Source organism: Athene cunicularia (genome assembly GCF_003259725.1).
Source record: "Athene cunicularia isolate RWA chromosome 1 unlocalized genomic scaffold, athCun1 chr1_part1, whole genome shotgun sequence".
In the NCBI taxonomy this organism is placed as follows: Eukaryota; Metazoa; Chordata; class Aves; order Strigiformes; family Strigidae; genus Athene; species Athene cunicularia.
In genome coordinates, this window is record NW_020799091.1 from 123,882,824 (window position 1) to 123,898,873 (window position 16,050).

The 16,050-nt window shown below is 45.7% G+C and overlaps 1 protein-coding gene across 3 annotated transcripts in view; it reads left to right on the forward strand.

The window, feature by feature from the left end:
- Nucleotides 1-10,869, forward strand: part of UPK1B (uroplakin 1B) — a 12,008-nt gene extending 1,139 nt beyond the window's left edge. For 2 of the 3 annotated variants that reach the window (XM_026859065.1, XM_026859073.1), the window contains exons 2-8: nucleotides 4,414-4,501; nucleotides 5,043-5,243; nucleotides 6,698-6,772; nucleotides 7,494-7,616; nucleotides 7,896-8,075; nucleotides 8,848-8,931; nucleotides 9,542-10,869. In XM_026859065.1, the coding sequence (XP_026714866.1) occupies nucleotides 4,433-4,501; nucleotides 5,043-5,243; nucleotides 6,698-6,772; nucleotides 7,494-7,616; nucleotides 7,896-8,075; nucleotides 8,848-8,931; nucleotides 9,542-9,592 (783 nt within the window). In that variant the 5' untranslated portion in view covers nucleotides 4,414-4,432 and the 3' untranslated portion in view covers nucleotides 9,593-10,869. Of the gene's footprint in view, nucleotides 1-3,358; nucleotides 3,414-4,413; nucleotides 4,502-5,042; nucleotides 5,244-6,697; nucleotides 6,773-7,493; nucleotides 7,617-7,895; nucleotides 8,076-8,847; nucleotides 8,932-9,541 lie in introns of those variants that run through there. The other variant, XM_026859082.1, reaches the window with a different exon arrangement.
- Nucleotides 10,870-16,050: the final 5,181 nt, after the last annotated feature.

Here is a 16,050-nt window from a genome sequence, read left to right on the forward strand (position 1 = left end):
AAACTTAATTAGTCTCTGACAAAAAAAAAAAAAAAAAAAAAAAAAAAAAAGTAGGTTTATGGCTGTCTGGCCCCTCATGTCTTGATATATCGGAGCCTATGGCAGGTCAGGGTGTGGGCAGGTCTGTGTCTCACGGAGGCTTCCCGTGACACTGGCACTGGCACAGCACCTCCGGCAGCAGTTCCGCCCTGCTGGCTTCCCTCTGGCAGCGCCCCAGCCCAGGCATCTCACTCCTGCCTGTAGAGACATGCTCTCCAGCCAGGGCTGGGTGAGCATGGGGGCAGGAGGTGTGATGCCCCGGATTCTGCGCCAGGGGTGGGTATGGGCAAGGAGAGGGTTTCTGCTGTTGAATGACTGGGTTTGTTTAGTTGCGCTTGAGTGGTGTGGAGCCCTTCAGCCAAGGCGTCTGAAGGCTGCAGAGCCCATGAACAATAAAACAAATGCGTCTCTTGTCTCTGTCTCCTTACACCAGGGGATAAGAATGCAACACCCTGCACAAGGATGCTGAAGCAAGGTGGGTAGCAAGGGGTGAGGTGAAGCCCCTGTAACCCCAGCTGCCACACTGAGAGGCCTCCAAAAGTAGGGTGTAGAAACAAATGATGTTCATGGTTGTGGTTTTGGACATTCCTTGGTCACGGTGCTGTGACTCCACCATGACAACTGGCACAAAATGCAAGGCAATCAAAATGGGACCCCCTTCTGCATGGGGCAATGCCAAACCCATTGGCTTCTTTGGCGAGAGATGGGGTAGGACTAGGCTAGGCAGGGGACATTCATCTGTAAGGCTACCGAAATCGTGTCCCAGTCTATAGAAAGAGGGTGTGGAGGCTTCAAAAGATCAACAAGCACAATGTGTGTGAGGGATGCACAACAGGGACTGAATCCTGCTTGAATCCAGGGATTGCTGCAAGCAGCAGTTCATTGGAAAGCTTGCATGCAGTTGTCACCTAAAATACAAGGACAGAAGCCAGCCTCTGCAGAAAGGAGCTTGCTTTTTGGCTCCCACAGTTGTGCTGCAGGTCTCACAGAGCCGCTGTGAGTAGAGGAAGGGAGGAGAGGTCAAGAAAGATCCAAGAGCATGGAAATAATAGAACTATCTGTGACTTGTGGAGGAACAGGGGGAGGCAGGGCTACCAATGCTCCCAGGATTTGACAGGCTCAGCTGGACCCCAATAAATGTCAGGAGTGTTTTGGGGGTGTGAGGTGAGGGGAGAGGAGAGAAGTTGCAGTCTCAGTTGTGACCAGGGTATAAGGAAGAGGAAGAAGAACGTGCTTCAGAGAGGATGTAGGCTTTTGTGGTACGACGGGAGCAACAGACATGTTTCCAAAGCTGCTTGGAGCATGGAGCAAAGTCTGTGGTAGTGATAATTGAATACTGGGGATATAGATGTGTCATGACTAAATTGTCAGGTGACCGGAAGGTGCTGAGGAACCCCAGGTCCATGCAAGCTCAAGGGCCCGGCTGCCTTCTCATGTAGAGATTTTGGATAATGGTTGCAGCTGAAGCCCTGGTTTCCTCAGGGATTTCCTTGAAGCCCCAGGAAACTGTATTTGGGGCATAAAATTAAACCAGCCTGCAAGGAAGGCTCTTCTCCCTCCAAACTGATTTGTGTCCACGGGCAGGTGCCAGCTCTTTCTGGGGGCTGGAAGGAGACTGCCCACTTGTGTCACACCCGAGGGCAGTTGCGAGTCACACCTGCATGCAGCTTGCCTTGGTTGGGCAAGCCGGCCAAGGTTTGCCTCATGCCTCTGTAGTTTGCACCTGTGCCAAGTGCCGCAAGCTGCTCTTGCTCAAGGGCAGCTTTACTCCCAGGTGGGAGGAGCACGCAGCAGGTGGAAAGCCCTGGATCTCCTGTGGCTTCTCCTCTGGGCCATGCTGGGGGGTCAGCTCCCCAGCTGCTCAGCTGTTGTTACATCCTTGGAGCACCTCCTCAGTCTCTCACGCCCAGTCTCTCATGCATGATGCTGATACTAAACCCTGGACAACAGAGACCAGGCAAGGGGTTGCCACACATGGCACAGGGGAATTAAGTGCATGCTGAGAAACAGACTCTGGTGCCAATCTCTTGGAGGCAGAGAGAGAAATCATACTAATATGGCAACATCATTACAGTGTTTAGTTTTAGGTCTACAGTAAAGGCTCTTCCTTCCTTTTCCTCTTCCTAGTCTCTCTGTTTCCCCCTGCCCTGCAATCCCATTGGATTTAGGTAAGTTAGAAGCTTGACACTGTCCAATTGATATCTGCCTGGTGGTCGTGGCTAGCTTTCCTCACAGCTATGGTAGCCTAGGAGGTGGTCTTGCCCCAGGAGAAGAGGTTTTCTTTCTTGGGCTGGTGTGACTGCAGTAATACCCGCCCCAGGAGAGGCAAGAGTGAGACAGGTCCTGCCTGCCAGGGAGGAGAAGAAAGGCAGCTGGTGGGGCGACAAGTGCATGGGCTGGGTAGGCAGCCCACGTACAAGGTGTGAGTGCTGTCATTACACCATAGTGGGGTCTGCAGGAGGGTAAGGGAGGGAGAAAGAGGTTTCTGGAATGTTAAGGAAAGGGTTGTGACTTTGTTAATCACACTTGGTGTGACCTGTTGTGCTAGCCACATGGCACACTCAACCCTGCTATCTACATGGCAGCTGGAGCAGACCTGCTTTTCCATGTAGTAGTCAGAGTTCATGTGCTTGTGTTTGAGCAGGGAAGATTTTCTTGCTTTTTGGACTGCCCCCTGACTTGTGATGTCTCTTAGATGGCAATAACTAAAGGCTTTTCAAAAATCTCTGGAGTTTGCAGCACAAAAATCCACGAGCCAGGCAGTGGTCTCTCCAGCTTTCAGATGAGTAGAGGACCAGTGTCTGCCTCAGGTTTGGCAGACTCTGCAGTGTTGTATTTTAGACAACATGTGGCCAAACATTGTCCAGACCCAGATTTGACCTGCAAGGCAGTTTTATGTGGTCCTCTGGGCATGATGGCTGGTCAACAAGTTTGGCAAGGACAGAGTTTCAGGATGACCTCTTGAGCCTGCCATACAGGCAGAGCGCCATACAGTTTCAGGTGTAATGGCCTAGCTCCAAACACTTCTCCAGGAATAAAAATGGCTTCTCACCTTGTAAACAATGGCCATCCCCACTCATGCTATCATGGGAAAATATTTATGTGCTCTGCTGCTGGTATGATGGTGAGAGTGCTGGAGATGCTCAAATCAATGCAGAAAGGGTGGTAGGAAATTCTGGTTTTCCCTCTGTCACTGTTGGAAGTCCTGCCTACCCTAAAATGGCAGCTGCTGAGGAGGCTGAAGGTGGCATTGTTAGAGAGGTTCCACATTGCTCTGTTCCTTTCATTGACAGCTGTGTCTGGTCTTATTTTCCAGCAGCCTCTCTGAAGAATCCCAGTGTCAGTAACTCCAGCAAGAGAAGGCACTAGTGCAGGTAGTCTAGCAGAAGAAGGGTGTTCAAGTTGCTTTTCCTGTTGTCTGCTCAAGTTGAGGCCATTTCAGCCTCTCTTTCACAGCTTATATTTTCGTAACCACCCAGCAATCACAGCTGTCTCAAGGTTGAGGATTTTTTCCCTCCCCCTCTCTAAGCACACACGTGCTGTCCCTTTGAAAGAAGGACTTGGTTGGTGCTGGCATCTGGGCTTGTTTCTCCAAGAAGTCTCACACCTCTGACTAGTGCCTTTATGCTGCTCTCTCTGGAAGGGGATGAATTTGACACAGGGTGCCAGGCCCCAGCCTGCAGGATATAACGCTCTCAGGAATTTGGTGGGAATGCTACTTGGCCTGGTTCCCACAAGCCAGCTGCAGCCTGAGCTGCTCCCTCCTTCCCTCACACCTGACCGGGAATGGGGGGCCCGGCTCCACTTTCCGGAATAGGTGGGAGATGGGGCTATCCTTAGCAAGGTGCTGCCAAGACATGTGCTGTAGCCATGTGTGTGGGATACAGCTAAAGAGCTGTGGTTATCAGTTTGGTTGCGTTGGAAGTGCTGGCCAAAATGAAACAACCACCAGGGTGGATAGCATATGCTGGGGTAAAACTGGCTCCTTTGGAAGAGGAGCAAGGTGAGGGCATTGAACTCATCCCCTGCTGACCTGGGGGATGAGTGTTTCTAGCTAGGTGGAAATGCAACACCATGAGCTGAGGCTTGCATGGGTACTGTTGTGATGATGAAAACCCTACCCAAAAGGGAGCCAAAGACACTGGCTGCTCCCAGAGTGGTCCCAATCTTCTGTAGCTCAACTATCAGGGAGAGTTTGAGTTACTAGGTTCACACCTGAATAAGTTTCTCCTCTGAAACTACTATGAAGCCAAGGGTGGGAGGTATACAGGCAGGCTGGCAAGTTCTGTCTATCCTTCTCCTCAGGGTTAATTCTGTTTCTGAGTGAAGCCTATTGTACTGATATAACTCAAGTCTGTCTTTGTTTTTTCCCAGATTGCATGAAGAATTAAAGATGGCAAAAAGTGATGATGGCATACGCATCTTGCAGGGTCTATTAGTCTTTGGAAATGTGGTCATTGGGGTAAGTGAAGTGGGACAAGTATTGGTGAATTCCAGTATGACACTTCCTAAAACAGCAGTTTCCATCTGTCAAATCCCTTTTCACATATGTAAAAGTCCACACATAAATAAACCAGTAAAGCATGAGAGGAGGGGTAAAGGAGAGCTGCACTAGCAATCAGCTGTGTGAGGAGGGGACAGCAAGTGACAGCAGGGACGGATCCACAAGACCAACATGAGTTCTAGGGGAAGAGCTCTTTCTGCTGACCAGCATCTTTCCAGTCACCTTCCTCCATATAGTTATGGGAGAGGTTCTGTTAATTCTTTCTTAACATCCTCAAGTCCTAGGCCTGACCTCTCAGGTCTAGGCTGGGTGAGTTTAATCTGCTTTTCTTCTGTGAAGGCAGAAAACAAGAGATTGTAGACTTGGGCAGAAGAGGAGTTGAGTAGCTCCTGTTTGGCAGGAAGTTGAATGAAAGGCAAGAGGTCCCTGTCGTTTTCTGTCTCTGCTATTTCTTTGGGGAAGCTTGATCTAATGGATTTCCTGAACTTGTGCTTCTCAGATGTGCGGCATTGCCCTGACAGCAGAGTGCATCTTCTTTGTGTCCGATCCCCACGGTCTCTACCCTCTGCTAGAAGCTACAGAAAATGATGACATCTATGCTGCTGCCTGGATTGGCATCTTTGTTGGCTTTGCACTCTTTGCTCTGTCTATACTTGGTATCGTTGGAGTCATTAAGTCCAACAGGACCTTGCTGCTGGTGGTAAGTGTAGCACAGTTTGCCTACCAATTAGTGATAAGGAGCCAAAGGTTCTTCTTGATCACGTCTGTGCTGTCCCACAAGGTGAATCCTGTAAGTACACATGCATGAGAAGCTCCTGAACCAGGGTGAATGCATTAATGGTGAGGACCACAATGGAGGTTTAAGCTGACTGGCTTGACCCTGACCTTGCCCTAAAGCGATGCAGAAGCACTTGTGCAATCAGATGTAGCTGGGATGTGGTTTACATCCTTGTTTCTCCCCACCCCTTGCTGCCTTTCAGCTGTCATATTCTATTCAGTTTAGGAGCTGATAAGTAATGACTTCTGTACAAGGCATTAGTATGTGTTAGTATACCAAATATGGGTGCAATTGAGATCATTAGACATCAGCAGGCAGGCAGAAATTACAGGGGTGGGGGCAGAGAGCTTTGGATAAGCCAAGAACAATGTTAACATATGAACAAATGTCTGTACAATTTCTTACTTAGTCTTTTAGATTGGCAGTGATGAAACTTAATTGGTGCTTGTTTTATGAAGGGTAGAGCCGAAAACTCTAGAATCAGCTCTCTCTTGGATTAATGTGGGATGGCAGGGTGTCTGTTCTAAACAAGAGACACTTAGAGATGTGAACTCTTGTGCCAGGGAATGTGCCAGAAGAGAATTCCCTTAACTCTGAATTTTAGTGCCTTGGCTGAAACCCAAGGCTGTAGTATAGGAGATAAGAGAGAGTACAAGTGACAGAAGCTGAGGTAAGAAGCAAACAAACACCTTGAATCTGAGAAGAACATTATAAAATGTGGGAGGAGAAATAGAGACATGAGAACTCTAAAGGGAATATGGGAAAGGTTAAAGGGATTGTGCTGAGAAGGGAAGAGAACCAGACAAATAGACCATGAGAGGTGATCCTCAGGATCCATTTTTGTGAAGGATCTTTGCTCACAAAGCAGAAGTGCTGAGGAAATCTGATGATACAAAATCAGGAGGATCTGAACGACACCCTAAATTGCACCTTCTGTTTCCCCAAAGCACAAGCTCTCCTGCTAGGCGTGAACAACTTCTTGCTTAAAAACTTATAGATGGCAAGTGGAGGTGGAAGGAAGAGATGTGTCTCAAGCATAAGTTGCCAATGAGATGCAACAAAGAAAAAGGCAAATGTTACTCTCGGACATATCAGGCGAAGTGTTTTCCATAGAGGCAGTGTGGTATTAATGCCATGAAGTTCTGATGAAATCTTGTCTGTGAGATGGAGAACAATTCCAGACATACATCTTCAAGAACACAGATTGCAAACCAAAGCATAGGGAAGGGCTACATGAATGTTCAGAGGCATGGAGAGGACTGAGGAGACTAGGATAGCCCAGACTCCTTTGCCTTGAGTAGGGTTTCAGGCTTAATGTTGAAAAAAACTGCTTAACTGTTTCTCCAAGAACTAACTCTGCTGTCTGTCTCCCACAGTATATTATTTTGATGCTGATCACTTATGCATTTGAAATGGCTTCTTGCATCACGGCAGCAACTCACCGCGACTTTGTGAGTATTTCTTTCCTCATGTATTCTTGAAACTGTGCTGGGAAACATTGCACAAGGTGGTCATGTTTAGTGTAGTAAATGGCCTGTGTGGTGGTACAGTGTAAACTCAAAGGACAACTGCTGAGCTAGAATAAAAGCCCACAAGGAAAGTCTCCCATGTAATTATTCTAAACAAGGAAATAACTTTGTCCTTTTAACATAGTTTTGTTATTTTTAACATTTTAAAATTTTTACAACCTTATAGTTAAGGATATAAGTGCAAGTTAACTGAATCGTCAATACAGTGTTTAGTCTTTCAGCTACAGAGTGATTAATCTATCATAAATGCATAAATTTTCAGCATTGCCCCAGGCAGCGTTACTAGTGAGGGAAAGATTACGTGGGTCACTGGAGATATTGGTAGGGAGGGAAATGACTAGCGCTGCTGTAGTTCCAACCAGCATATCAAATGTAACCCATAGCTTCTGCACATCTCCTGTGATCTGACATCTGGCACAGCCTCCTTCAGAGTTGTGCTCAAGATCTACATCTTTGTTGCTCCCGCTCTTCAAATCCTGCTCTTTATTATCCTGTGTGTAAAACTGGGGGAGAAGCAGCATTCCTGTTCTCCACCAGGACACTGAAACAAGCAAATAAACCTGTCCCACATAATGCTATATTTGCTTTACCTGGCTACTTATTTACATATTTCCTGCATTTCTTCTCTGGTTTTCTCCTGTAGCTCACTCCGAACCTCTTCCTGAAGCAAATGCTGGAGAGGTATCAGAAGCCAGAGCCAGACAATAACAATGACAAATGGATGACTGAAGGGGTTACAAAGACTTGGGATAAACTCATGCTTCAGGTAATAACTCTGAAAACTCTCACTAATAACTAAGTGGTCTGCAGCCCTGGAATTTCAAGTCCTGCTTGGGGCGGCTCAGTAATAAAGAGGATGGCATCTGCCTTGAACCTTAGAGAAAGTCCTGCCACACTCCTCATTTTGCTCATTTATCAGAGAGCAGACTGTCAAAGGCAGGCACTTCAAAAATCTCTCCTATAAATCTGTGGTTAATGCCTAACCAGCCATGTGCAGGGCTGTGACCTGGGCCCATAAAGATCATCCCCTTCTCTTGCCCCACAGAACCAGTGCTGCGGGGTACGGGGCCCCTCTGACTGGCAGGAGTACACGTCCGCCTTCCGCATCACACACAACGATGCCGACTTCCCTTGGCCACGCAATTGCTGTGTCATGGATGCCCAAGGATCTCCTGTCAACCTCGACGGCTGCAAGCTTGGAGTCCCTGGCTACTATAACAACAATGTAAGATGTTCTCCAACTTTTCCAGTTAACATATGTTGGTCAAAAACACCTTGCTGGAAGGAAAGGAAACAGTAAATAGCCCGTCTCCTCCACTGTAATCTACAGGTGTTCAAAAGTTTTCTGGAGGAGAAGCAATGCCTGCAGAGTCCTGGACATGAGCTGAACACAGGATAGGTTGTAATAAGGGTTTTCCTGATGGAGACAGAACAATTAAGAAAACTCTCCTAATGCCACCAGTAAGAAGTGACAACTTGAACATGTAGATGAACAGTAGCTAAATCAAACTTAACCCAAAGATGGGTACATACAATATAAGTGAGCGAGTCAGCAGTTCTCAAAGTCAAACTTTTCAGTAGACCAGCTTGTCCTATTCAAACAGGTTGATGGGTCATGAACATCAACTTCTGCACTAGCAAGCATTTCTAGAAGGCATTCAAGCTTCAAACTTGAAGCCCGCAGCTTCTTGATTCTGGAGGTCAATTCTGTGTTGGCTGTGTCTGGTTATATATGTATACTTGGCCAGTGGATGGCATGGGAAGTTGTCCTTGAAGTGTCTGAGATGGGTCTACTTTGTATTTGGAGCTAGAAGCAGGTGGGCTATCTGCAAGTTGTCAATAAGTAGCATAGCTCTGGCTTCTCGAGACCCTGTGAGCTACCCAAATTGCAATAGGAGAGGAACATGCCACCTCAGTCTCTCTCAGAGGTGGATAAGCTTGTTGCCTTGAGGTACAAGCTCAAGGCTGGCATCAATTCATTTGTGGTTGTCTTACAGGGTTGTTATGCCTCTATTTCTGGACCAATGAACACACATGCCTGGGGTGTTTCCTGGTTTGGTTTTGCCATCCTCTGCTGGACCGTAAGTACTTAATATTTGCCTTTATTTCCTCTTCTCTTTTCTTGCTATTCCACACCCAGTTGGGTGGAGGCAGGTGACAGGACTGATGCATTTAAAATGTCTGTAGATTATAGTTATTCATTTGTCACCAGTCAGCCTGTAGCCTGTCCCACCAACAGGACTGCATTTACAAGTCCCCCTCCATTCTGGCTTCCACAGATGAGGAACTAGATGGCTTTCCAGCTTGCTGTGGCCAGCTGCCATCTCAGCTTGCAGATACTTGTTTGTGAAGGGTATTGAATCATCTAAATTGTAATCATGACAGATAATTCAGTATCTAGTTCAAAGACTGTGTATGAGTGTTTTAAGTACTCAGGGTTTAGCAGCTTCATGACAGATAATCCCCAGCGAGCTGAGTGATCCAGTCAAATAGTCATGGCTGCATGTATCTTCTTTCTTCACTGTGAAGCTTCTGTGCAGATAAAAAGCTTTAAGCTTCCCCTGCCCGAACAGACTTTGCTTATCAAGAACTTCTGTTGCTCTCTCCTAGCAGTAGGACTAAATGGGGTTGAGGAAGAGGTGGGGAGAAGGAAAAGGGGAGCAGAGTAATGTAGTAGTCTTGTCATTTCAGTTCTGTGTCCTCATTGGCACCATGTTCTACTGGAGCAGAATTGAATACTGAAGGCCCGTGTCCTCAGCACTGTCCTGAAGCACCGTGTGAAACTGCATTCGTTTGTATCCTGCTCGATTCTCTTCGTGCCATGGGGGATTTGAAGTTTTCCCACTACCTCTCCCATATATACTTTTGCCTCTCCAAAATCTTGACACACCAAGCTGATGACTCCAGGAAAGAATCTTCTTGTCCTTACTTTGCCTCTTGTTCTGCAGCCTTAATTGCCTCCTAGCTGAGGCTCATCCTTCTTTTGCTGTGCAAGAAATCCTTGGAGCATAAGTTAAAAAGTGATCTGATTTGTTCTGTGATGACATCAGAAAATGTCCATATATGCTTGCTCCAGAAAAATCTCTCTAAAACTAGTCTGAATGTAAATCATAATACCAAAGGCTCCAACAAGGGCTATGTGGGCAAAACTGTAACCTCCTGTGACCAATAAAGATGGATGCTGCAAGGGAGAAGACTGCAGACTTCTCTAATATATTTTATTGTTCAACTTCTGTTCCTGGTCTCTGTCACCCCTTGCCTTAGAACAAGGCAGATTTTCTAAGAGTTTAAGTGTGTCGGCGATAAAGACATGTCACAGATAAAAAGTCTGTTGCTAGTCAAGCCCAATAAAAGGCTAGCTCACTCCTCAGCAATATGCTGCCTATATTCAAGCCTACCTCCTGTCACTGATGAAACTACTGCATGTGCTCCTACCTTCAGAAGTGCCAGTCCAGGAAAAGCTCCACTTACTAACAAGCAACTCCTTCAAAAAGCTGTTATGTACTTCACGCAAGATTTCACACATCTATGGGCTAGACTTTGTGCAGAGTACGAGAGGTCCTGTGCAGTAGTTGGCTTTGTGAAGGTGGCTGTCCCACGCCCCTAGATTACTATGCTTCTTTCTTCAGCTACCTGCATGTATATGGTCATGTCCCCTCTGTCCTTCCCCTTCCCCATCCCTGCATCATGTAGGATAAAAGGCAAATAATGGCAACAAGTAGGTCTTGTGAAAAATGCAAGCAAGGAGCTAACTGAACCAAATCCAGTCCTTGCATCAGCAGTTACAGCTCTCACTCAGTTCAATAGAGGCTGTTTACTTTGGCCCAGGCTGATCCAGTGTCTTTCCTAGTGAACACTTCAGTTACATGTGTCATGTGAAATATGTTCCTGTATAGAGCATTTTAAGGTGAAGCCTCTTCCTAAGGTGTACTGGTTCAGGTCCTGACACTCGCCAGCTGCCTTGATTCTTTGATTTTGTATATTCACCAAAATACTAAATAAAAAGAATTGGAAGTGAATTTTTTGTTGTTCAAGATTGTGTGTTTGGGAAGGGGAAAACATAAAGGTTGACGCGTGGTGCTACAGAAACTCTGTAGCTCAATAGTCCCTTGCTGGGAGAGTGAAGCAGGCAGCTATGAGGGCAAATAGCTTGAGGAAGAAACGTGTCCCTGCAACATAGAAGGGCTTTTCTGTATGAGCGTGCCTTCAGAAAGGAAAATCCCCCTGGATCAGGCACTCTACTGATTCAGTGGGGTGGTGACTGTCTTGGAGACCCCAGAGTCTCAGCAATTTCCGTAAGAAAGTTAGTCTTCAGCACTTTTTGTGAGACTTGAGGCATGGATAGACCACACAGACCGTTTATGTTAGTGGTCTGGGACTGTTTTTGAAATGGAGTGGAGTTTGGTGGTAGGGGGGTTTGTTTGTGTCTATGTTGCTGAAAGCAAGCTAAAGAACTCTAAATGAGTGTCTGCCTAAGTTAGGCAGCAACAGCAAAGGCTGGGTTCTCTGCTACTTGCCATGAATGGCAAATCCCTGCCAACTGTAACAGTAGAGATGAGAGAAATGGGGGAGGAAGGACAATGCAGGCACAGAGCCTCTGTCCTTGTTTGGCCAAACCCCTCCAGTAACCCCTCAGTCACAGCAGCCTTTGCAGATAGCTGCACTCCTGCGTAAAGGTCTCTTGCTTGAGTTATATCTGAAACTCAAGTAGCTCTGCAAATGTGTGAAACACCTGGTTGTGGGACTTTACAGTGACTAGCAAGGCCTTCTGCATATGGATGTGGCTGGAGATATGGCCTGGAGAAAACTTCAGGGCCACAGAAGCAGATAATGTCAAATATTATTCTCCTCCTCTGGTCTTTTGCTTCAGACCCAGAGGTCTCTTCCTTCCTGCTTCATCTAAGTGTGGTGTGATTATACAGGGAAAATGCTGCCGGATTTTGCAGAAGAACTGAGACTACTCTGAATAGACTAGTGCAGTATTAACTACTCCAAACGGTTGCAAATTATACCATTGACCTATTGCATAAATGGAGCTTAAGCCAATTAAGTTTGGGTTCTTTAAATTTGCTTTCTGTTTCTTAAGCCTTTCCCTCACACTGCACTTTATGATTTATGTTTTAAAAAAAATAAATGTTGTGATGAACAAATGATCCAGGCAATGGTGGATCTATGCAGAAGCACCGAGCATGCCACAATGCAACCAGAAAAACCCAGCTTTGTCCACCTGAAATAAGGAGAAAGAAGACTGGACTGATGGCAGAATGATGTTGAGCAGGCTTGTAAAAAGTCCTGCACAGCTTTTTCTGGTTTTTCAGCTTCTGGAGGTTGATTCCAATCTCTGTAAATTCCCTACCTGGGATGCCAGGGGTGGGTGAGGAAGGGATGGAGTCTGTGACAGGAATGGTGGTGAACTGGTTTATGTGTTGGCTGAGGTTCTAAAGAAATCCTGGTCATTCTCAGCTGTTCGGATTGCTGCCTGAAGGTATGGATGTATGTGGTCTTCAGAGCAGGCAATATGCATATGTGCATGAAGACTGCTGGACTACAACAGTATGAAGAAAAAAATTCTCCAGATGGAAGCTGTGTGGTTTGTTTGCAGATTTGCTCTGTGTATTTCTTCTCTGCAGGTGTGAATAGTCACAGTTCTCTCCTGACAAAAAAAAAAAAAAAAAAAAAAAAAAAAAAAAAAAAAAAGCATGCTTCATTTCTCCCATGGAGAAATACCAACTATATTTTTAGAATATTATTGTCAAATTCCCAGCTCTAAGAAATCAGAGTCTTGCTGAGAAACATCCTCTGTTCATGCCTGACAGAGCAGCATGGCCTCCAAGCCAACAAGAATCCCAAATGCTCAGCTGCTCCCCTCCCATACACACACACAGAGAGTCACACAATCATTCAGGTTGGAAAAGTCCCTTGGGATCATCCAGTCCAACCATCAGCCCAACTCTACAAAGTTCTCCCAAACAAATGTTCTCCCACAAACGTAACCTAATGTCTTTCACACTGTTGAATGCTTGTGGCTGGCGGTACTGAAGGTCTCTTCCTTCATGCAATGGGGCAGTGTGGGGCTGCCTCTTGTATTTTGTATCTTGCCCTTATTTTCTCAACAAGCTTTCCCAACCCCTTTCACATCACTTCTTCTGCATGAGATCTCTTTGCACAGATTCTCTCGGGCACTATTTCTCCTTACCTTGCTGGTTCATATACAACATACAATGCCCACTATGTGCTATGTTTGCATCTGGCTACCCTGCAGAAACCAGCAACCAAGCTATCGGTGGCGTTCAGTGTCCTCTGACTCAGATAATTTATTCCCCATCCTGCTCACTACCCTGGCATCTTAGTTTTTCACATTCCTTACAACAGGGACTCGTGCCAAGCAAATGTTTGTTGGGACCAAGTATGACCTAAAACTAGCTATAAATGAAGCCTCCTTCTCCCATCCCTTGGCAGCCCTGCCCCATTTGGCAACTGGGGAAAGCCTCTGCAACGTGTGGTATGCTGGGAACCTCCTGCAAGAACCCTCCCTGTAATCTCAGTCATCTATCTTTAGGAGATCTTGCTGCTTGCAGAGTTAAGGATGACTGCTGAGGGTTTATCCTCAACAGGAAAAAAAAAAAAAGGTGAGGGTGTTTCTGACTGTGTTAGCTTGCACGCGAGGTGAAATTCCAGCACAGACAAGGTCATCTGCAGTTCTTGCACACTCACTAGTTGAGATAAAGTCTGCAAGAGAGCTAAGTGATGAGCAGTGAGCTGCTCTGGCTACTCAGGGCTGTTACTGACTGTGAGTGAACACAGGATGGAAAACCTTCTGTCTGTTTTTTCTGAGGCAACACTCACCTTTAGCAGGATACTGTGGCTGGCACAGAGGCTGGATAAGGTAAAGCCAAACCACTTCAGATAATCCCTGAAAATAACGAGCCTACTCTTTCTACATCTCTCTTCTGCCTCCATTGTCTGTCCATTGATGTTTAAAGCAAATTATCTCACAATACAAAAAAAAAAAAAAGTGACCACCTATTTTTTTCTGCTCTAAACTTCTTCCTGACTCTTATGAAGGAGGAGGGAAAGGAGGGACTTAAATGATAAGAGAGCTGTCTGCTCCCTTTAGCAGATGTGCTGTGGGAGAAAACAGGTCCAGTTGTAAGATGTATCTGGATCCAAATAGCATCACGTAATTCCTATGAATTTTCTAGGTTTGCAAAATGTACTTCATCTCGCACTGCCATTTGCAAATAAGACATGAGAAAATAGGTTACCCTTTTTTATTATGGAATGAACCAAATGTTCTTAATACTCATGCTCTAGCTAACTTTTGGGGGCATCAGGACTTGGCCAGGTCTGAACTTCACAGTTCCTGTTAATTTCTAATCCTTAACTCTGAAACTGTTCATCCTTTACCCTTGTGGTGAGACATGTTCTTGGAGAAGTTTATCCTGCTCAGATGGAAGATTAGCTCAGAGATGTCACTACCTTCCTTCACCTTGGCCATTATGAACCTCTTTTTGCTGTTGATGTCTTGTGCCAGCTTGGCCTAAGTCTCCCCCACTGGGCTAAAGTTCCTTCCATGCACTACCTGCCTTCCCTTTGCTGCCAGTTGACTTTTAGCTCCATCCACTGGGATACCAGCTAGACATGTTCTGTGTCCCACAGGTGCTGGACTCCTGTGTTGCAAGGAGGATGCATGAGACACTGGTATCAAGTGTGCTTTGGTGCCGGGCTAGATTGTTTTCTGGTTAACAGCCAGTTTGGGAATTTGCTTGATCCTGATTTTGGCTTAGTTGAAAGTATCCAAGAGGTAGCTGGTGCTTCCAATACAACTTACACAGATGTTTGTCCTCAGTCAGACTTGCAAACTTGTGGTGATGAGAAAGGAGCAAAAGGAATTGGTTGGAATTGTGTACAAGTGCTTCCACATGTTTAAGCACCCTGATTTAGGTCACAGTACTAAGTGGAGCATTACTAGGCGTGCAGTGTGCCTTTTTGCTTGATTTTTATAACCATGGGAATGATGGGGGGCAGCTTGAGATTCTCCTCTTGTCCTATGGCCAAGTCATTGCTAGAGTCTGTGGCACAAAGAATGCAAAAATAGTGTTTCTCGAACAGCACTAATAACTGGCTATGGCTAACAAAAATTACAGAGGTCAACAGACATGGTTTTCTCTCCCATGTTGTGTGCCAGTTGCCATGGTAAGCAGGAAGAACAGCCCAGGCATTTTCCTAAAGGGAAACTAAAGTCATGAAGGAGGTAGGAAAGGGAGTCAAGCACTGAATTCAGCTGCTGAGTAGGAAAAAAAAAGTATTTCATTTAACCTAATGATTCATCTGTTTTTTAGGGGGAACAATAAGCAGGCTGAACTGCAGGTATGCCCACTGGGGCTACAACCACAAGAACCCCTCTCGTGTTGTTTTCCCCCAAGAGTAGAATAACAGACGGATACTAATAATATTCACTTCCACACTACAGCTGAGAGATTGGATCAATGAGGGCACTGCAGGAATCCAGAGAACCAGGAAACTTAATAATTTTTTTAAGATCTTGCTTGTCCTTTACAAATCAACAGAAGTGCATGCACAATGCACCAGAGGCTTTGTAATAACTTCTCGTGTTCCAGCTTGCCTTCCCCTCTACAAGCATTGGGATCCCAAAGTATTTCTGTACTTTGCTCTGCATTGCTCTACATTATCACAGGCAAGGCAGAATTCTGCAGAAGATGGGATAAATGGGAGGATGTGGTTGTGCATCACTGAAACTTCAGCCTGCAAGGGCTAAAAATGGTATGAAAAAAGATGAATTTTACCCTTGGAAATTTTAAAGCGTTTCAGATAATGGTAATTCTACAGAAGTCTCCAAGTTCTCAGTTTGTTTTCGGAGCTGCAGAGCAGTTGCAGCCTTCATAACCTCCCATCAGAAAAGTGTTTGAAGAGGCCCTAACCTTCATCCCCATAGTATGAACTCAAACACAGCTTAGTGCCCTGACCACTCACACAACAAAAGAAGGGCTCAAACTCCACGTCAGAGGAAGACAAATGCATTTGCACTTCATTCATAAACCAATTCCAGGAAAGAGAAAATATTTCAAAACATCACTAGGGCACAGGTCCATTTTTATAAAAACTCCAGTGTAATCTCATGGCTGAGACCTGGCAAAACTTTTTTTTTTTTTTTTGTGTCTGTTGTTTTTTTTTTCTTT